The 22,827-nt window shown below is 39.4% G+C and overlaps 1 protein-coding gene across 3 annotated transcripts; it reads left to right on the top strand.

Annotated features, from left to right (window-relative positions):
- Positions 1-578: 578 nt before the first annotated feature.
- LOC143148048 (uncharacterized) lies at positions 579-21,286 on the top strand. Of its 3 annotated transcripts, none has more exons than XM_076313915.1 (4): positions 579-815; positions 1,553-1,789; positions 14,983-15,147; positions 17,201-21,286. In XM_076313915.1, exons 3-4 carry the CDS (start codon positions 15,005-15,007, stop codon positions 19,722-19,724), a joined length of 2,667 nt encoding a protein of 888 aa, XP_076170030.1. In that variant the 5' UTR covers positions 579-815; positions 1,553-1,789; positions 14,983-15,004; the 3' UTR covers positions 19,725-21,286. The 3 variants fall into 3 exon arrangements, with proteins under 3 accessions (XP_076170030.1, XP_076170028.1, XP_076170029.1); XM_076313913.1 differs by having other exon boundaries at positions 579-733; XM_076313914.1 differs by having other exon boundaries at positions 579-724.
- Positions 21,287-22,827: the final 1,541 nt, after the last annotated feature.

Genomic DNA, 22,827 nt, shown 5'->3' on the forward strand with positions numbered 1-22,827 from the left:
TTTAGTTCAGAAATTTGCCGCTATGAGGTGTTAGTCATGTTAGTTGATTAATGCCAAATACTAAAATCACTAGTCATCGCAATTATTAAATAGTAAAATAACTATCATTAGTATGCCATGGTAAATAACTATTAATATTGTTGTACTTAAAACATTTCAGTAATATTATGGCATCATATGTATATTTTGTTTTTTAGTTTTTTTTACAAATAATAATATATAATAATTATTTGTCAAGAATTAAAGAATTTACGTTAAAAAATTATTTTTCAAAAAGTTATGCGGATGTATTTTCATTAAGTAAATGTTAATAACCAAAATTAACAAAGATTTTATTTAATTGGAATATTTTTGCAAAAGCGTAAATAATGATTGCAATGCTAAAATACATTTCAGCATGTTACAATATGTATATTTATATGTGTGTGTATGTGTGTTTATCAATTATAGTGACAAAAATGTATTGAACATTTAAAATTAATTTAGAATACAATCTTATAAAATATTTCTACAAAATTTCTGATTTTGTATATTGGCAACAATGAATAACACATCTGCGGGGTTTGCATAACCGATCGCACGGACGACAGCCATTCCGGGATACGCTAAGAAGAGGAGGCGCTTGGCGTTCATTGGGAAAGAAAATTCCTTTGTTGTCGCGTTATAATTTGTTTACGGCGTCTGTAATCAACATTCTCCTTATGAGATACGTCGTTTTTGCATAGTAAGTTCGGTGAGTCAAATATTCTGGTGTGCTTCTCAAATATTTCAACCAACATTTCTATGTCTCGAAAATGGCGAATTGGGTAATGAATGTAAGAGTTCTTTCTCTTCCGTTAGAAGTTAGTCGCTAGTTTCGAAGCGTAGTTTACATCGTGCATGAGATATTTTAGTTCGTCTACTTTTTTGGAATTCTTTAACAGCATTTTTTTTTTGGTAATATTATTTTTTTTTCGGACTTCTTTTGTGCTATAAAAGTAATGTGGTGTCGAAGCTTCGTTTCTTTGTATTAAATACGACGCTTTCATGAATTACTCGTGTTGTGTGTATTAATCAACAAGGTATCGAGCGCACTGAAAGTAATTATGAACAGTTATACGTATTTGATAAAACTAAATATATTTTCGCGTATCGATTGATTAAAAATTAAATACAAAAAATATATGCTGTATACGTTTTGTTCAATACTATTTAATACATTTAACTTTTACGTATAACAAAAGTTAGGCCATATAGATGTAAATTGTATTAATTGTGTTACCTTCAATAACACAAATGTATAAATCTCAAAAAATTTTAAATTTGATTCGATAAAAACGAACAAGATTTTAATACTTCCAAAACGTGAAAAATATAAGAAAATTGTCAGAAAACAACACACAGAGAAAAATTAAGAAGCAACACATTTTACATGAATGGTTTATTATGGTTTAAAATATATTGTATTTAATTAAGTTTTAATAAAGTTGGCGCTAAATGTTTTTATAGTTTCAGTTTATGATTGTTATAAGAGGTTATAGGTACAGTATGGAAAAAATGGTGTGTGTTGCAGGATCTTAGGCAACTCAGTGTGTGTTAGGTGTCAAGATCAGGTATCAGCATCATCAGTGGACTTTTGTACAATGACATGGTGCAGTTAACTCCTTTTCTGCTTCTCCATTTTATTGTCCTTCGCTGATGGACTGTTCGCTGCTTGGTCGTCTTTATTCTCATCGACTTCTTATCTTTCATCGTACGTTTTAACTGAGGGTGAAGAAGGAAGAAATTTCTCAAGTATCTAAAGCCGAAGGTAATGCCTCATAAGTAATGTAATAAAACTTAGCTCATAATTCTGGAGGGAAGTGTTGTGATTTTACTACAGGCTCATTTAGTTCTTCGTTATCTTGGAATGTTCCGAGATAGTTGTTGAGATTTAAGCACCGTTTCATATTTATATTTCATGCGAAATATTTTTGTTTTCATTATACATTCGCACTTTCTAACGAGGAACGGTAAGTAATTAATGAAATTGCGACAACAGAAATAATAAAGAAACTGAAAACAAGATATTACATAGAAATGGAGAACATTCTTTGTATTTGCATGATGGTCTCGTATGTTCTTCATTTTCTAAGAATATTAATTATCAAATGCACCCTGACATCATAAACTTACCTTAATTCAACCGAAAGACTAATAATTTTTTACATGGTATGCATATCGTGAAGTTCGATCGTATTAAATGTACGAATACAATTTTTAAAAAGTTGCAACTACTCTTGAAATGTAACATTCCTCGCGTAAACATTTGGATTATTAATAATAGTTTTTACAATTCATACATTTCAGTTAAAAATTTTAAGTTAACATAGAAGATCGTAATCATGGATTCTGCTTATAATTGCATAACATTAAACTTTAAATATATATGCGATATCTTTAAAACATACCATAAACAAATTTTTGTTAAACCTTTGTTTTATGGTACGCGAGTTAATGTGTCAATATATCCTGAAATATTTTAGAATGCAGCAACTATGATTATTTGATCCATTTATTATACACAAAAAGAAGGTAAGTTTATTCATGGTTGAGAAAACTTTGCATAAATAACTAACTAAATATTTTGCAAAGTTCAAAATAAACATATTTTTCATTGCAATGAGCTTCCATATCTATCTACTTTTTTATCTTATAAGTAGTTACATATTGCTTTGAGCAAAATGGAATATTTACTAGGTAATTAATGCAGTTTTAATTTTAATCATAGGAAATTATTAAATCTTAACAACAATTTCTTTTCAATACATAAGCTAGATCTTACTTTAACTGATTATAAAAAGAAAATACTTTCGATATTGAAAGTTCACGTACTATATACTTTTAAGATATAAAACAAAAGAAACAAGGAAAGATTGTGTAGGTGTAGTTTCTGAGTTTTACATAGCATTTGGATAAATGAATTAAGAGGAGCAGAAAAAAAGCAGAAGTGGGATATCTGCCGCATTTCAATCTCACTACTCTCCTTTGCTGTGAAGTGCTTTTTATCTTACAAGGTCCTTGAGAGCTGGAAGTCATCGCCTTCTCATTCAAGTGCATTTCTGTTGCATGTTCTACGTGGACACAGTGGTCATCGAATTACTCTACAAAGTTTTCCGTACGCTCTTTTTTTCCTGTTGAATAGGATGCACTGATGTACCATGTGCAGTATTTTTTCTTACAGTTTGCTTACAATAAGGGTAGCGATACCAAAGCATACGAACGTCGAACTAGAACTGCATTGTAAATGCATTTCTACAAGGAAGTTATTTTATTTAGCTCAGTGGCTTTATTAAGTTCCATAAAATTAATGCGCGTTTTTAAAACATTTAAACCATACGCTAATCATAAAACAACATAAAACAGAATTTTATAAAATGGATTCTCTAAATATCAACCGTAAAACACGCGTAATACTAAACATTTTTTTGGGCTCACGTTTCGTGGTTTGTTTGCACTGCATTTAAAGGCGTTTACGTATTATTTTATTATCATTAATATAACCGTTTCGTTACGTCGCAAGAAGTGGTTAACACTGGTGCTGAGCGACGTGGAAACGGATGGATTGAACGTACACATGGACAACCGGCAAATCTAATCAATTACCTACTGCCTACACGGTACACCCTGTTACGTGTTCCTATTGTCGCGCACACATCTGTGCGGTTTCAGCAACGTATATCAGACAGATCGTGCGCGTAACACGGAACCTTATCGCTGTTGCTATATCTTGTCCTAGATATAACACATATCCATTCATCTTTTAGCTACGACTATACTTAATCGATACTTCAACAGCAACGTACTTTCGTTGTCTGGTAAACTGTTCTAAAATGGCTTCGTTACTAGGGTTGCCACGGTTTCGCGTTACAAAACTCGAGACAGGGTTGGATCGGAGCAGGATTAATTGGCTGCTCAAGGTCACCGAGGAACGGCTACCCCCCACCATACCATATATCTGCCCCACCGATATATTTATTGCTTTTTTCGCGCAATAAGCGAAGTGGCCTTGGACTGCCAGTTGATTTCGGGTCGACTATAGTGACAGATGATCACGAACGCGAGAAGTAAATTCGTAAACTATTGAGATTCGAAACTGAGGGGAAGAAAAAAAAAAGATATTGACATGTATTTGATAATTAACGCGCAATAAAATCGGTCGAATTATCGTTGACGTGGCAACCTCGCTCGTTACGCGGAATTTCAGGTTTCAGAACCGCTTTCAGGTTGTTCGATATGTCTTTTACTTCACTGGTCCATGTGACGGTCGAAATTGCGTTTTAACTCTAAGAATCCTCGACAAGTTTATTATGGTCAACGACTGCCGCGCAGAGAGCACCGGTTCGCGTCCGATCACAGAAGTTAATCTGCGCTGGACACGATCAGTGCCTGGATGAACTTTCGCACACACAATATAGCATACTGTTTGATAAATCTCCGGCGCTTGGTTTTCCCACCCCAAAACTTGTTTGAAACTCCGCCAAGTTGTTTCCGGTTAACATGATTAATACTGGTCGATATTTTACCGCTTTAAGAGAACAGACATAGAATTTATTACGAATCGACGACACGTTCGCAGTCCGCACCTGTTGTAAGCATGCAATACGAGAAAAATTAACCAATTGTAAACCATTTCTGGATGGTGCACCATCGTCCCTACATTCTTTAGTTTTAGTAGAACTTTCAGATCAACCACACGGGCCGATAATCGCGTGGGTCAGCGGACTGTGAACGTGTTGAAAGAGAGAGAGAGAGAAAAAAAAAGGTGAGTGCGGAAAAAGAAGTGTTTTGAACGCGGGTTCTATGTGTGTATCGTCGGCTCGCGCTAGGGGAGGACAGCTACGGAAATTAAAATAAATTGGAGAGAGAGAGAGAGAGACGAGTGTGCGCGATGGGTCCTTGGTTGCCGTGTGAATGCTTGTAAGTTGACGCAGCTACAGGTTCAGATTGGCCGCATAAAAGCCTGGTGATTGGAACACAACCACCGAGTCTCGTCGTCTTTCGGCCGACGCGTGTCGTTCGTGTATATACATATACATACATATATATGTATATCGTTCTCGGACCTTTCTTTTGTGCTCGAGCTGAACGTGCAGCCAGCCTCGAATTACGGCGATCTTGGGACTGACGCATCGACCACCATCCACTTCCATCTTCCCCTCTCCTGTCTCAGTTTTTTTTTCTTTCTTTTTCTTTTTTTTTTATTTTTATTTTTACAAACAAAACAGAAAAACGTCGCTTGGGAAACCTTCGTGGAAAAGTGGACGGTGAACGAAATTTTGCTGGGAAATTCGCAGTTAGCGAGGTAATTCCACAGCAACCGATATCTTTAACGAAAAATGTAATTTTTGCAACGAACTGTTCGAAGGGCGAAGGGAAAAGAATTTGACGAAGTTCAAATTCGCCTCCAGGAAGAAGTTTCTCAATTTTTCTTTTTTTTTCTTTTCTCCTCTCCGAGTAAACAAATGTTTGTCGCGATTTTCGCGCGGAACGAATTCACGTGAACAAGTTTTGAAAAACCCCCCACCACCCTTTGTGACTCGAACTACCCCTAACTCGATGGAGAAAGTAACTGCGCAATTCGATCCTAACTCAATATTTGCACATCGCGTGCAATCATTTCGAAAACATACGGTGGACAGTAATTACGCGTTCTTTGTCGATTAGAACCTAAATTTGTTTAAATAAACCTGAAATCGATATGCTCGACAACAATTTCAATGAGAGTGATGAAGTACGGTCGAGGAAATGTTATTATGTTGGAAATTAGTAGCGATTGTGACAATTCGACCGTAATTCGTCTTGCACCGTCTCTTATGACTTTTTTTTATATTATTATCTAATTTTTAATAAGTATTTTTTGCATGTCGCGTGAAACGGTATCGATCCCTATTGCCGTGACGCACCAAACTGTTAACGAGTGAAGTATCATATTATTTTTTTTTTCAGAATTGATACGCACTCGGTAAAATTACGCGATATTCTAATAAATTTTAATTCCTGAACCGCATTTTTGGTTCAGATAATTTGATAAATTGAGGTTAGGTTTAGTAACAGTATTTCTAGTTGCATCTTGCCTCTTACGCGCTTCTATATTTTAGGTGTATTTTATTTACATATATATGTACACACGAATATACTTTATGTATGCGTAATTAAGACGTTTAGTAATTATTATTATAATAATAATAATGTGTGGGATACTGATTTGCGTAATGCACAATTTCTCGCGTGTATAATAATGGTATGAACAAAATACTGATTCTTGAGAAAAGATTTAATTATTTCAGTCAGTTTCTCGCAATTTAAATTATATCTGTGCGAATGCGAACAATTTTGAAAAATTTTATCTGCGCAATTGTCGCAATTTTGTTCAGTAGTCGGTGAAAAAAATGTCACATTTTTTATTTCACTTTTTAGATATTCAAAGACAGTTAGAAAAATATATCTAAAGATTTCTACTTTAAATTTTATATTCTTCGTTTCATACCCTTTTACATTTTGAATATTTACAAAAAAGATGATTGTATAAAGATCCAGCACCGTTCAGAACACGTTAAAGAAGCGGTAAACTTTCGATTACGTTTAATTTCTATCGATTCAAGACCAAGTTAATTTTATCAACTTCAATCGACTGAGATTTTCACTCACCGAATATAAAAAATGAAGAAAAAAAAAAAAAAAAAAAAAACAAACCTCTAATCTCTAATTAACAACATTTATCACGCTTCGTATGTTACAAATAATATGATACAGAACAAAAGATTGTTACCATTTTTGTTGCACTCGAATCTTGCGAAGGGGGCATTTATTATAACGAGTTTATTATAACAAATATTACGTTTAGAATAATGCAAGAGAAACGTACTGCCGTATATCGATAGAAAGAAATGCTTTCAGTTATCTATATATTTTTTTTTCTTTTTTTTTTTTTTTTTTTATAAATATTCCCGTCTGTCCTCCGTTTGGATTACAAAGACCACCCGTAGTGGTCGCTTTGTAAAAAAACACCGCATTAAAGAGACACTTTCGCAAGCGTGGATCCAACCGCCGGCGACCTTTTTGTTTCTTTCGTGGTAACGAAGTTCGTAATTTGCTTGCGCAAGGGACGAAGCGTAACGCAATTCTTTGAATCTGGCTCGGGTACAGTTCCGTTCAATATCGTACGATCGATCGAACTCGTCGACAGTTTTAGCGAATGCCTGTGTGTGATTCTCGATTCAACAGCCTGTCTCCGCAGTTCAAGAGAGGACATTAGATATCACGAACTACCCTCGTCGAAATTCCAACGTTCCTGACGGAGCCTCGCCCTTAGATTCTCTCGATCGACGCGTCCTTCGAACCCCCCCCCCTCCCCTCCCCCCACTTTGGAGTCATTCGTTTTGTCCCAACTACGTCGTGGATACATCGCTGATGGAACCCGAGGATAAACGGACTCAGTCGCTCTGGCAATACGTCGTCGTTCGAACGCAATTTAAACTCGGAAAATTAAACCGAATTCACGCTCACGTTCGCGTGGTAGAATTCTTGGAGATCCTTAGAAACGGTCGTATTCGATGAATTTCCGGAAATCTGATCGCACCGATTCATATCCGCAGTGATACATTCACGTTCGAACTCGAGGGTTTACTCCGAGGCGAGCAAACATTTTTTTCTTACGAAGTAACAGTATCGTAGAGTCATCCCGGCTGGAAGTAAATATTTCGAGTTTAATGCATAAAAAGCGAACGTATGAAAAAATTTTGAAACGAGTCTATCGTACACAGTATAATTTGTAATTTTCTAAATGTGACAAATTGTCGCCCGGATAGACAATACGTTCGAAGAATAATATCGTTTCAGTTTGAATTTTCAAATATCGTTGGAGAAGCTAATTTTGTTTGTTCGAAACGCGCGTAAAAATTTTCTTTCGAAGCTTATCGTATGCATTATTCACGAGTAAAAGATTCGTTACGATCGGGCGTGTAATATTGCTACAAAAAATTGGTCGTCAAGGTGGCGTAACTCCTTTAACTTTAGAAAGATTAAGTAGTAGGGATAGGGGGAGGGGGGTCTAAAGAGGGAATGGAAGTTTAATTAAAGACCAGTGAAAGGAACGAACTATAAGGGGGAGAGCGATCGCTTTCAAGAACAGCTCGATTCTTAAATCGTGGATTCGAAGAAATTTGATTCGCTCTTTAAAAAGTATTAACGATTTTATCTTACTCGAGAGATACGTTTACAAAAATTCCAAACCAGTTAGTTTATTTCGCCCGAGAGGTACGTTTTTAAACATTCCAAAATGATTTCATCCTACCGGAGAATTGCGTTTACAAAAATTCCAAACCAGTTGATTTCTTTCATCCGAGAGGTGCGTCTTTAAAAATTCCAAACCATTGCTCGATGTGTAGACACTTTCCGTTCGCGAGAGCAAAAATTACAGGATGTATATTCTCGATTCGTTTCTAATTCGCACGCTTCGTGTTTTGCACGCAACGGTCCGTGTTCGCGGGTTATAAAAGCTTTTATTCCCGACGCTGCTGTTCCTTGCTTTTTACGATCGGAACGTAAAGCCCACGGTGCGCCTCGTCACTGTGCGATTTGCGTAACGAGTTCCGTGTCACGTGAGTAAGCAGCGATTCCCCACGGTGTTCGTAATAAGTAAAACGGTTTATCGAATTATAATTCACGGTCCGGACGAAGGAAAGAGAACGGAGGACGAAAATGCGAAGAATTCGAGGCGATTGCTATTCTTCTCTATCGTCGAGCGTGTTTTTTTTTTTTTTTTTTTTTTTTTTGGACATATCGATCGGTCTTTAAGGTTCTATCGTAAATAGGGGGAACTTGCAGACTGTCTCGATCGCGCGCAGACACGCAGGGTCCGCTGACCTCTCCAGCATCTGTTCGATGCAGCGACTATACACAATGCTTTTTGTTCGAAGCATTCCTGGATACGCGAATACTTTACCGGATTATCGGTGGAACGTTTCAGGAATTATACCACCGGTCTGCGTGTTTGTTTATCGCACGTGTTCACGGATTTGTGGCCGTTGGATTCAATCGTTGGACGATCGGCGTGTTGGGTATTTCGCTGGAATAATAAATGTCCCTGATCCACGTGCTGGAGACTCGCGATGCGCTTCAAGCGTGGACGTAAGGAATTTTATTTACACTATGTAAACAGCAACTCGCGCCGCAAAACCGGAAATACCTACGTCAAATAGAATTAATAATTAATTACACTCGGGGCTTTCAACCGTATGTTCAAAAATCGAACGGCAAGGAATTTTATTTACACTTCGTAGACAGTGAGTCGGGATGCTCGCGAAACCGAAAATAGCTCTGTTAAACGGAATTAATAATTACACTCCCGGCTTTTAACGGATACTCAAATATCGAGCTGTAAGAAATTTTATTCACGTTTAATTTATTATCTCGTTTTACACTCGAGGCTTTTAACGGATATTCAAATATCGAACTGTAAGAAATTTTATTTACATTCAATTTATTATCTCGTTTTACACTCGAGGCATTTAACAGATATTCAAATATCAAACTGTAAGAAATTTTATTTACGTTCAATTTATTATCTCGGTATTTGATTCTTCGATCATAAAATCTTTTATCGAATATTAATTATCGATGATTTTGCGGTGTGAATATACGGAATAAAACATCACGGTTTTGTAGTTGTATTAAATCTTGAGATTAATTAAATGCAACGAAGGAAAAAATCAAACGTCATTTTCTTCGTTTAAACCTAAGTTCTATACTGTTAACTGTGTAGGTTTTATTGGTATATAATGTAGATTTAGAAAGAGAATTTAGAATAGTGTAAAATTGTAATTGAATTTGTTTAGAAGATCCCTTTAGTGATAGTTCCTCTGGTTAATATTTTCCTCACAATATTTATAGCAGTAAGTAAATTTTACCCACTAGAAATCACTTTCCTTCCAAGTTGAACGAGAGAACCTTTATTGAATTTTTACAATAACGTAATGGTATTACTCTCACGAATATAAAGCGTTCCACCATCTATAAATAAATAAAAAAAATCCCTGCGAATAATATATTTAAATAATTAAGATAATCTACATTCCCATCGATAACAATCTGTAATTCTACGGTAGTAGAACCGGTCGAAAAAGTTCTAGTTACAAGGACAGGAGGAAGAAGAAACGTTTTCAACGATATAATCAGAATTCTACGAGTCAAGTGTATTTTCGTCTCGAGTCTATTACTTGGACTCGTCGGTTGATAAATATTTATCGGTTTTGAATAATATCTCTTAAAAATGTAAAATGATATCAGTGTAAACAGTGATGGCAACGACGCAAGAATAATGTAAAATAATCTTAAAAAAAAAATATATATATATATAAAAAGATGAACACTAATATCGAATATAATAAAAATAGTGATACCAATAAAATATACGTAATAACAGTTGCAGTAATGTAAACATACGAAGAAAAATTTCTTAATAATCGTATAAGTTAACTTATTTCAGAACGAATTTTTCATACCGTATAAAATAAACTAGTTCACATTTAAACGACACACGAGTCCGTAAGGATTATCCGGTGGATCGAGTATCATCGCGATTAGAAATCGAATTTTTTTTTTCTAAAGGACGTAACGCGGCACGTCACGGCCAATTAACGTCATCGTCAACCGATTGCCTTGTCCTTCGTTGCTATTCCCGCTATAATCGATCCGCGGGAGAAAGTCCCACGGGACATCGTTACATCGCTCATCGTGGACAATGGGATACGAAACAATGTACTGGAAGCGGCTGCAAAGAATGCTCTCGAGTGACGCAGCATGTATGAATTACGTTCTCGCGATAATTATTACATTTATGTTCGTTCACGTACAAAGACCAACATTTTTCCAAAAATTCTGATCACTGAATACATCAATTGCGTTTTCATAATAATTATTATATTTAATTTACCAATCGTTTATTTATACTTCAATAATGGTTCTGACTGATAGAGAAGTAATATTTTCAGAAAATTCTTATCGATAAATATATAAATTGCGTTTTCATAATAATTATTATATTTCACTTACTAATCGTTTGTTTATACTTCAGTGATGGTTCTGACCGATAGAGAAGTAATATTTTCAAAAAAATTCTTATCGATAAATATATAAATTACGTTTTCATAATAATTATTATATTTAATTTACCAATCGTTTATTTATACTTCAATAATGGTTCTGACTGATAGAGAAGTAATATTTTCAGAAAATTCTTATCGATAAATATATAAATTGCGTTTTCATAATAATTATTATATTTCACTTACTAATCGTTTGTTTATACTTCAGTGATGGTTCTGACCGATAGAGAAGTAATATTTTGAAAAAAATTCTTATCGATAAATATATAAATTGCGTTTTCATAATAATTATTATATTTCACTTACTAATCGTTTGTTTATACTTTAGCGATAGTTCTGACCAATATAGAAGCAATATTTCCAAAAAATTTCTAAACAGGATAAATTACATTTTCGCGTTAATTATTGCATTTATATTTACACTTATATTAATCAAAATTCTATCCAGAACAGAGATCGGCAAAATGTTATCTATTCGTGACAATTCCATCGGACGTTTAAACGTTTACTCGGCCATTGTGAAACGTTTCGTTTTCTAATTTAAATTCCGACTATTATCTATTCGTTATGAAATGCGTTTCGTTCCATAATTCGAATTCCAACTTGTATATATTCGTTGTGAAATCGTTCTTTGATTCGAATTCCGACTGGTGTCCGTTGAGAAATATTTCGTTCCACGATTTAAATTCTAATTTTTATTCAACGAGTAATGGATAAAAAGTTGTTGTTCGTGTTACGATTCGTCGCTCGAAACATTTATCCGGACGAAAATTTTACCCATCTCTGTCCAGGGGCATTCTCACCGGTTCTCCAGTGTACCTGGAACGATCTTACTATCGAGGTCGCGGTTACCACGATTTACACGCGTCGGCAATGAACGACGTTAGATCGTGCCTCGGTTTCCGGAATGAATTACTTGGAACTGGGACGGCGAACGCGAGCGACACGTAAGGCCTAAAAATAAACGAAGTAATAAAAAATCACGGATGCACGATACGCGGTGTAAAACACCTCGTTGATCACACAGCAAGGATTCGAATTGGAAAGGAGCTAATTCGTAAAATTAAGAAACAATCTGAACGTTCCCATACTCGAGCACGTGGTGCTTCTAGCACCTTGCCTGGTGATTCGGGAAGGATTATCGATGGAAAGAAGCTTGATTGAAAAATTACCAGAAATTGTCCAGAAATACCGAAACTCGAGAATTAGAAAGGATCGAAATCTTTCGGAGGAATTTAGGAAGGAATTAACGGGAAAAATCATCTAGTTTGAAAGTTACCAGAAACGATCTAAGAAATTGTACACACTCGGGCACGTGGTTTACCTTGCTGGTAAGTTAGGAAGAATTTAAACGGACTCGAAAAATCACTAGAGGCGATCTAAAAAATTTTTCTACTTATTAACCGAGCGCGTAATTAATACGTCAGCGGTGATAGGAGAGAATTTAGTTGGAAAGAAACTTGGTGAAAAATTACCAGAAATCTGAACATTTTTCTACTCGTGCACGTGACTTTGCTGGTAACTTGAGAAAAATTAAACGAGGTGGTCGTTCGATTATGGGAGATATTTGAAAAATTTCACCTCCGAAGGACGCGTGTGTATAATAGTCGGCGTTATGTTTGCTCTTGAGAAGAAGAAAAAAAAGAATTCAGACCTCTTGATACTTTGACTGCCACGTCACTCGTGCCTCGTGTTTACGTTAGCGGAGCGATATCAATGTTTGACGTTTGATTCGAACGTGTATATAAACCGTGAGCGTTTATTTTTTTTTTTATTTTTTGCATATTCAAATCGAGGGAACGAAAATTAACGACGATTGAAATTCGTGTTTTTCAGTAGCTGTGAATTTCAGTCCAGCGTTTCTCGAGGTCGAAATGTGTCGTAAATTATCAGGCAATCTGGAGTGACCTTCGCGGATATTTTTAAATAAATACAGCTAATATGCGAACGTCTATACATATATTTTTTTTTTTTTATATAATATATATACACCTGATGTCGAGGCAAGGAACTTACAAATGGACGATAAATCTTCGATTACGATAATGATCTCTGCAATGGCTGCAAATTTATTCTCCTGTAACGAATTGCAAATTTTTTGTTCCACCACAGGATCCGATAAATTGTTAAAATGAAACCCTCTTTTGCAATACTCGTAATATTGGCCTTCTTTTGTAATACTTTTCCCCATAAGGTTACCGGTTAAACGTATTCTTTTGTAATACTTTTTCCGTATAAAGTTACTGTTTAAAAATAATCTTTTGCAATATTTTTCCATAAGGTTACTATTTAAAAATATTCTTTTGTATTATTCTTTTCATAAGGTTGCTATTTAAAAGTATTCTTTTGTAATATTTCTTCCATAAGGTTACTGGTTAAAAATATTCTTTTTTTTAATACTTTTCCCATAAAGATACTATTTAAAAATATTCTTTTGCAACATTCTTTCCATAAGGTTACTACTTAAAAATATTCTTTTGCAACATTCTTTCCATAAGGTTACTACATAAAAATATTCTTTTGTAATATTCTTTCCATAAGGTTACTAGTTAAAAGTATTATTCTCTAATATTTTTTTCATAAGGTTATTATTTAATATTACCTTTGTAATATTCATTCCATTAAGTTACCATTTAAAAATACTCTTTCTAATATCTTTTCCATAAGCTTACTACTTAAAAATAATCTTTTGCAATATTCTTCCCACAAGGTTACTACTTAAAAATATTCTTCTCTATTTTTCCACAATATTACCGATCGGAGGTACTTTGAAAAAGTTACCTAATTTTTTCCGTTAAATGCAACCAGGATCCACGTTTTGGACCATTTATTTTTTTTTTTATCAGTTTACACCAAAACCGGGTGGAAGAATTGTGGGAGAACGGTTGTCGCTTTACTGTCACGAACGAAATCTAGACCCCCCCTCCCCCCCTCTTCCCTACATCGTTGAATTTAAATTCGATCGAGACGAATAGGAATAAGATTCACACCCTGGGACGAAATTTCGTTCGAGATTCGTCGTCTTTCGTCGACGTTGTGCAGGAGTGGGTGCGATCGATGAAGCCTTCAAGCAGCCCCGATAACTCAGGAATGCTGACGTCGCTGCTTCCTCGCATGTTGAACCAAACGCGTTTCGCGCATTTATTATCGCATCGCGTGTTCCCGGAAATGAAATTTGCCTTTGAGATTTTCGCGGTGATGGACACAGCTAGCATTTTTCTGAAAAATATACCGAGCTTCCGTACTCGCGTGAAATACATAACAAGCGATGGTGGGGATGGATCTACCTCGCGGTACACGTGTCCCGCGTTGACACTCGCGAACAAAAATTTCACGCGCGCGTGAAAATCGACCTTAAGATCTCGAATCGATAATAAAGTCAAAGTCAGCGATAAAATCGATCTCGATACGAAGATAAAAAAATTTGAAAGAAATCCACCGGGTAGATACTGCTCTAAATTTATTATTATCTTCTCTGTTTTTTTTTTTTTTTTTTTTTTTTTTGAGTTACAAATACGTGTTTTTCAAAAATTTAATTTTCGAATTCCTCGCTTCGGTGTTGCGAAGAGAGCCTTGCGTGACCACTCGAGGATTGAGTACGATTACCGGTGTACTGCAAGTACTATACATGTACAAAACTTGTGTGTATATTAAAAGCAACAATAAAGGTATTGAAAAATTGGAAAATCTCGAATTTTATTCCCCGAACGTCCTCCCTGTGCAACTGTCCCGTTTCCTCGAGCTACTGTCCGCCAAAAATCAGTGCGCGCGTGTTACTCGCTCCATCATCGTCACACCTACACCGGGGACACGTGTTCCATCCTCGTTTAATTGGAATCCTTCGGCTCGGTTGCAGATCCCTCGCATAACGGTCGAAAATGAGCGTCATAATCAGACTACAGAACTTGGCGTGGTCCGCCAACGCTTTGGACATTCGCCAATTTTTCAGAGGCCTGAGCATACCGGAAGGAGGAGTCCACATTGTCGGCGGTGAGCTGGGCGACGCGTTCATAGCCTTCAGGTAAATAAAACGATACCTACTAATCGAGGAAAAAGCTCTACGGGTTGTTGTCATCCACGTGGGCAACCTTCGCGCCTATTTTCTTTTCTCCTGGTGACGACCGAGACGCGACGAGGAATTCTCAGCGATAAACTCACGATCGTTAAACTTACAAAGGGAGAGAGGCAGAGAGAGAAAAATGAGCGATAGAGTGTGTATGATAGGATGAGAGAAAGGGGAAGTATAGGTGCATGAATGTATGGAGAGAGAAAGAGAAAAAATAGTGTATGAGAGAGAAAGAGAAAAAATAGTGTATGAGAGAGAAAGAGGGAAATAGTGTATGAGAGAGAAAGAGAGAATAATGTATGAGAGAGGAAGATAGAAATAGTGTATGAGAGAGGAAGATAGAAATAGTGTATGAGAGAGAAAGAGAGAAATAGTGTATGAGAGAGAAAGAGAGAAATAGTGTATGAGAGAGAAAGAGAGAAATAATGTATGAGAAAGAGAGAAATAGTGTATGAGAGAGAAAGAGAGAAATAATGTATGAGAAAGAGAGAAATAGTGTATGAGAGAGAAAGAGAGAAATAATGTATGAGAAAGAGAGAAATAGTGTATGAGAGAGAAAGAGAGAAATAATGTATGAGAGAGAAAGATAGAAATAGTGTATGAGAAAGAGAGAAATAATGTATGAGAGAGAAAGATAGAAATAGTGTATGAGAAAGAGAGAAATAATGTATGAGAGAGAAAGATAGAAATAGTGTATGTGTATGAGTGAGAAGGAGAGAGTGTACGTATAAGATAGAGAGAGAAAAAGAGACAGATAGATAGATAGAGTGTGTGTGTGTTTGTATGTGTGAGAGAAAGAGTGAGAACTTGTGAGAGAAGGGAGAGAGAAAGAGAGTGTATGAACTTGTTAGAGAAGAGAGAGAGAGAAAGAGAGTGTATGAACTTGTAAGAGAAGAGAAAGAGAAAGAGAGTGTATGAACTTGTAAGAAAAGAGAGAGAGTGTATGAACTTGTAAGAGAAGAGAAAGAGAAAGAGAGTGTATGAACTTGTAAGAAAAGAGAGAGAGTGTATGAACTTGTGAGAGGAGAGAGAGAGAGAGAGAGAGAGAGAGAGAGAGAGAGAGAGAGAGAGAGAGAGAGAGAGAGAGAGAGAGAGAGAGAGAGAGAGAGAGAGAGATGTTTAGATGTTCTTTTTGCGGTTCATTGCTCTGCACTCCAGCAACAAGTGGTTGTCCGCTGAGTTTTCGTATTTATAGCCCCGACACAAAGTGATCCGCAGTTCTCCACCGTGTACACGTGTTCACCGTGGTGTCGTCTGTTTCGCCATTGTCCCGCATTCGAGACGCCTCTCCCTGTGTCGGCGCACTTAGCTTCCTGAATGTCGCGGTGTTCCACCGTTTATCCTAGATCCGATGATTTCCTTTGATGTGGTGGCGCGCGAGTATCCGTAACCGAAGAGGCGGTTCCAGACGTTGCGATCGGGTGAAAAAAAAAAAAAGGAACGTTGTCGTCGTTCGTCTCCCTTCGTATCGGTGGTTTTTTGCACGTGTTCGCGATAAAATATCAGGTTGTCCGGAAAGTCATTTCGTTTTCCAAAACGGAGAATACATAATTTAGTAGAACGTTTGTACAGTCTAAAAAAATAGTGTTTCGTTTTCACTACAAAAAATAAAATGACTTTCCGAACAACCCAATATAAGAGTCAGTTAGTGGAAAAGAACGGGTACTTATTCAAAATTAACTGCTTTCGAAGTTACACGTGACATATACAAAAACCACGGATCGACTAGAAGCTGTTCCTTCAAATATCGGAATAATCCTCCAATTTGTGTATTCGAGTACAACCTGGACGAACAATCGCCAATAAAAAATTTAAAGTTCCGATAATATTTACCCTTCCGCGAATCGACTTCTAAATCGCTTCTTCCGGCACCCGATCGTACACTCGAGTACACTCGTCGCCGCCATGTTGCAAAATTTCCGAAAAGAAACTTAAATATCCCTTCGCTGGCCAGAGACTCTCTCGCTGACCCTTATATCTGAACGAATCCCCGTTGGAACGTTTTCAGCACCGACGAGGACGCCCGGCAGGCGATGATGCACGATGGCGGCAAGATCAAGGAGATGAAGATCAAGCTGCTGCTGAGCTCACGCACGGAGATGCAGAAAGTGATCGAGGCAGCCAGGCAACAGACCCTGAGCCTGCAGTCGTTCATGCAGACGGCGCCAGTCGCGGTCCCTGCGGTGGTGCAGAAGCCTGGATCCCCCGGTGACAGGAGGGACAAGGAGAAGGACAACGACAGCGAGTCGAGCAAGGACCGAAAGGACCGTCGCGACAGATCGCGGTCGAGAGACCGTTCGAGGTCGCGGGATCGCGATCGGGATCGGGACAGACGGGACAGGGACAGGGGACGGGACCGTAGACGCCGTGACAGGAGCAGATCGCGCGAGAGGGAACGGGACAGACGCGACAGACGTCGCCGCCGCGATCGGTCCAGGTCGCGCGATCGCACGCGGTCCAGGGATCGTGACACCAAGCGCAACTCCACCGGTGAGCGTCGAAAGGACGCCGCAGACGACGACAACAACGACGTGGTCTGTGTGGGACAGTTCCACAAGGACAAACCGGTGACCAGCGCGAAGAAACCGCTGGAAAACGGTATATGGGAGGTTCCGCCGCAAACGCAAATGCAGGCGGCGATGCTGGCACCGGGGATACTCGGTGCGGGTGTCGCCGCGCTGTCCCAAGACGGCGAGCAACGTCCCATGACGTTCGGTAGCTCGGTGATCGGTCAGCAATCGATGCTGCAACAGAACCAGTTCTCCGTGAACGGGATCAACGGTGTCAGTAGCCTGATGCAGTCCCACGTGCAGACCCTTAGCCACACCGTGGGCATGAACACCATCTCCCAAAGCATAGGCACCACCAACCTGCCCAGTTTGACCAGTGGGGTAGCTCTGACCCGGCCGAAAGAGTCTTGGAGTCAGAACGAACCGGGCAGGGTGGATCAGGTGAGGTTCCCGGGGAGAACCGGTCAGTTCAACACGGACATGTACGCGGCGAACGGTTCGATGAACTACCGGCCAGCCATACGACCCAACAATCCTTTCATGAGCAAGGTCCAGGAGCTGGAGGGTCGTCGCAATCCGCACGCCTTTCAAGCGAACAGCTCCCAGTACGGTTTCGACGGCGAAAGGCCGGCGAATCGCGGCGCCGCCAACAGCTCCTCGAGATTCTCCAACGAGAACAAAACCGGGAACAACGGGGGGGTCGGTCACTGCGTGGAGGTGCGCAACATGCCGTTGAGCGCCACCTACAACGACGTGCGCCACGCGTTCCAGGGGATCTACATACGAAAGGACGGGTTGAAACTGATCAACGATAATCACGGGAACCGTGTCGGGATCGCTTACGTGAAGTTCAGCAAAGGCGAGGGCAAGGAGCTCGCGCTCAGCACGATGAGATACGTGCGCGGTTCGGAGGTCGAGGTGTTGCACCTGGACGAAAGCCTGTTCGACAAAGCGGTGGACTCTTACTCGCCTGAGAAGGAACGCGATCGTACCGATGACGGGATCGAGGATGTTCGATCATCCGCGTGTATCCTCCTCACCGATCTGCCGTCGTTCACCAAGGAGATGGACATCGCCAAACTGTTCCACGATTGGAAAATCAACGATCTGTTCATCACCAGCGCGAAGGAATCGGTCGGTGTGCAGTGCATGGCATACGTTCAGTTCGCCAGGATAGAGGACGCGAAGGCGTCGGTGAACGCCGCGTTGAAGATCGGGAACAAACCGGTGACCGCTACCGCGATCACCGAGGAGAAATTCGCCCAGGCAAAACGCGACCACGAGCAGAACAGCATGAACCAAACAGCCACCTCGGACTGCGTCATCATGCGCGGTCTACCATTCCAGACCATCGACCGCGACATCCTCGACTTCTTCTCGGATATCGGGATCGTTCCACATCGGATACACATGTTGCTCAATCAGAATGGGAAACCGGCCGGTGAATGCTTCTGCGAGTTCGACACCACGGACGAGGCGCTCAGAGCCACCGCGAAGAACGGTTTACCCTTTGGGAAGAACGTGCCGACCATAGAGCTGGTACCGCGCGCGAAGATGTTGGAAACACTGGGCATGGTCGATCCACAGATCATGGAGACCCAACAGCAACACTTCCCCCCGCTCCAGGAGCAACGACCACGTTTCTCCGGGCCCATGAGCCACCTGCCACGGTTCGGTAATTCAGGATTCGGGCCCAGGTGTCCACCGGGGCTCATGGGTATACCCAGACACCTCCTAGGCAGACATCCGGGCTCCATGGACTACGTGGAGGGGTTCGGGAAGCCTGGTTGCGTTCTGTCGTTGGAGAACGTGCCGTTCAAGGCGGACATCAACGAGATCATCGAGTTCTTCGGTGATTTCGACGTGAAGAGGGAGAACGTCATACGACGTTATAACGAGAGGGGTATGCCCACAGGTGACGCTAGGGTCGCGTTTGCCTCGCCCAGCGAGGCACAGAGGGCGCTCAGGGAGCTGAAGCACTGCAAGATGAGGGACCGCACCATATACATGAAGCTCGCATGAACGACGTGCACACGAGTCCACGAGGAACAACATCAAGGAGACGGCGGGTTCGAGGCCCAGTCCGTGTGGCTGACGAGGTAACGGAGACGCGGTCGAAGGACCCGATGTGCCGCATCCCACCGATTAGCGTAGCTCGTCAAGCCTGCCAGTCAGGGGATCGGAGTACGCACTTGCTTGGACGAGGGGACTGGTGTATTATATTTGTTTAACGAGATGTTCGGCATCGATTCGCTCGGTCTTTGTTCTTCTTCTTTACTTTTTTTTTTTTTTTTTCTTTTCTTTTCTCTTCTCTTCACAATTTGTACATAGAAGACACGGCTTTTTAGCAAACCTTCGCGTCGCTCCAACATGAGCCAACACGAGGCATTGATGGTCGTTAGCATCGGTTAACGCCACTCCGTGAGAAGTTTGCCTTTCGGTGGCAGAGACACGAGTGTTCATCGAAGGCGAATCGGAGTCGACTCGAGGCTTGGGACACATTAGCAAGCGACAGTGGTGTCGTTCTGTTCTGCAGTTCTTTTTTTTTTTTTTTTTCTTTTCTTTCAAGAGCGCTCAAAATTCTCTTTTTTTAGTTTTACTCTCTCTTATGTTTCGCTACGAACTTCGTCGATCGTGTTTCTTCTTTTTCCATTGAGATCCGGGATAATTTTAAGTTTTATCCCCCATCGATCGTGAACCACGCTGTAATATTCCCATGTCCATTAATCTGCGCGTTAAGGCTTGTATATATAATGTAAATCATCTCGAACTTCGACCTTAGTACGTAACCGCGTTGTTTCCTACGAGAGATCAAATTTTTACGTACACGTTCGCCCGCTACGGTTCGGTTTCGTTGGTCCGAGTGTTCCGAAGAGATCGAACGATAGAGGGAACGACGAGAATAAGGCTTCTTTGGTATTGATTTCAAGAGCAATATACACGTTCGTCGAGTCGAGTCGATCGGTGAACAGAGAAAACAACGTCGACGATCGCGGGAATCCATGTGCTCACCACTCGTAATCTACACGATAAACTTTCATACTTCTACATCATCCGGTTGTACGCGATTTTTAATCATATCACGACAATGTACGACGTTCCCGCGTGGACGGGACGTCGCTTCAAGAACAATAATAACACGCGTAAATGTAAGCAGAAACAGGCGCATACAAAAAGTACAAAGTTCGAGCATCAAACAAGCATTTTACTCTGCACTCGACTTTACGATCGTTTCGAAACCGCTCGTTAAAGATACAAAGTCGAATGCGGTGGAAATTAGGGGAACAATTGGCGCACCGTATTTTTTACCGGCTATTATATATGTACATTACATATATCATGTTACATCGGTTTGTATATAGATAATATATATATATATATAGACAAGAAAGAGCGGGAGAGAGGAAGAGAATTATACATATAGGTAATAAATAAACACAGTACGCTCCGCATAAATGTAAAATAATATTTATACGGCGAGTGAATCCGATGAAATCTAGGTGTACTTAATTGTTCATTTTACCTTATGTTTCTCTTCAGTATAAGCACTTGAAGACTTCAATAAATTTGTATTTACATCGACAGCGATGCCACGTTCAATCCCCTTTATTGCCTTTGACCGATCGAAATTAATAACGATAAATTAATTACGAAATTAATTACGATCAAAAACGCTCAAAAATCCGCTTATCTAGGAATTTAGTATATATTGTTCGGAAGGTTATTTCGTTTTCCAAAATGGAGAATATATAATTTAATAAAATGTTTGTACATTCTAAAAAAATCTTGTTTCATTTTCACCAAAAAAAAAAAAAAAAAACGAAATGACTTTCCGAACAAACTAATGTTATCAATATATACGATATTAAAATAGTGAGATCCGATACGATCGTTTCTAAGTGCGTAGGAGGCACCCGAAATAGACTGCGGGCCCATGGGGCCCAATATGGAGGCCTCTGAATTCATGGAATCTGATACAAACGATCTTCAAACCACGGAACTTCGTACAGATAATTCTCTGGGATCCGGAGGTAGGCGACTCCGCACACGTGAGGCCCATTACAAACGATTCTCGGGCCTTGGGGCCCCGAGTAAACGGCCCCCAGCTAGCGAGACCAATATCTTGAATCAGCGTGACCACAAATATCACGAGACCCAATACAGACGACTCTTGATTTATGGGCCTCAATACGGACAACTCTCGATACCCGAGACTCGATACAAACGACTCTGTGTATCAATGAGGCCCAATGCAGGCGATTCTCTCAATCCATAGAATTTAATACAGGTGATTCGATTCACGAGACTCGATACGGACGATCGTTGATCTATAGTATCCAATAGAAGCAACTCTCGATCAATGGGACTCAATGCAGACGACTATCGATCCGTGGGACCTAAAGCAGATAACTTTCTCGATCTAACACATTCATCGTTGTTTTTATTGGATCTCAGAAGGATCGTTTACGGATCCAGTTTGTATTCAGTCCCACAGCTTTGAGATCAACGGTATCGGGTTGTCAATATGGGCCTTACAAATTCGGAATCACCCGATCCTCAAAAATCCAACATTGTCTGTATTGTTTTTCTCGCTGATCTATTAAAAGAAAAATATCGTCCTTAAAGAATCTTTAATTTTAATATCTCTTTCGTTACATCTACTTAATTTACTGTAATCTTGATATATTCGATGTTTTCAATTTACTGTATCATTCGTTTTAAGTTTACGCAATTGTAGATTAAAAAAGATCACTCTGTAATCAATTTTGTAATCTGTTGTACACAAAAGACAAGTTCCATAAAATAGTAGAAATTGTGCCACGAGATAAATTACCGCGATTCTAGTGCAACGTAATTACATAACTGATACCAGGCTGTCAAAATTAAGTCAAAATTATGCAAACAAGTCTCGACATTCTCTGACATAGTTATTACTGTCGCGTAACCTGTCGAGCAAGTCCTGTCGATTATTATGCGAGCTAGATTGATCGTGGTTTTATTACTGTGTCTGAATTTGCATACAATAAATCATCCGAAGGAATTTAATCGAACCGCGACGGATTCGATGGGAACAGATGTACGAATAAATTTGGTTAGTCGTAATCCTAAATTGCTGTTTTCCGGC

This window comes from Ptiloglossa arizonensis, chromosome 6, assembly GCF_051014685.1.
Source record: "Ptiloglossa arizonensis isolate GNS036 chromosome 6, iyPtiAriz1_principal, whole genome shotgun sequence".
In the NCBI taxonomy this organism is placed as follows: Eukaryota; Metazoa; Arthropoda; class Insecta; order Hymenoptera; family Colletidae; genus Ptiloglossa; species Ptiloglossa arizonensis.

Bases quoted from the DNA above. Each gene is read 5' to 3' on its own strand.
- LOC143148048 (XM_076313915.1), top strand. From the start codon at position 15,005: ATGAGCGTCATAATCAGACTACAGAACTTGGCGTGGTCCGCCAACGCT. The intron at 15,148-17,200 runs GTAAATAAAACG...GAACGTTTTCAG, and splicing joins GACGCGTTCATAGCCTTCAG to CACCGACGAGGACGCCCGGC.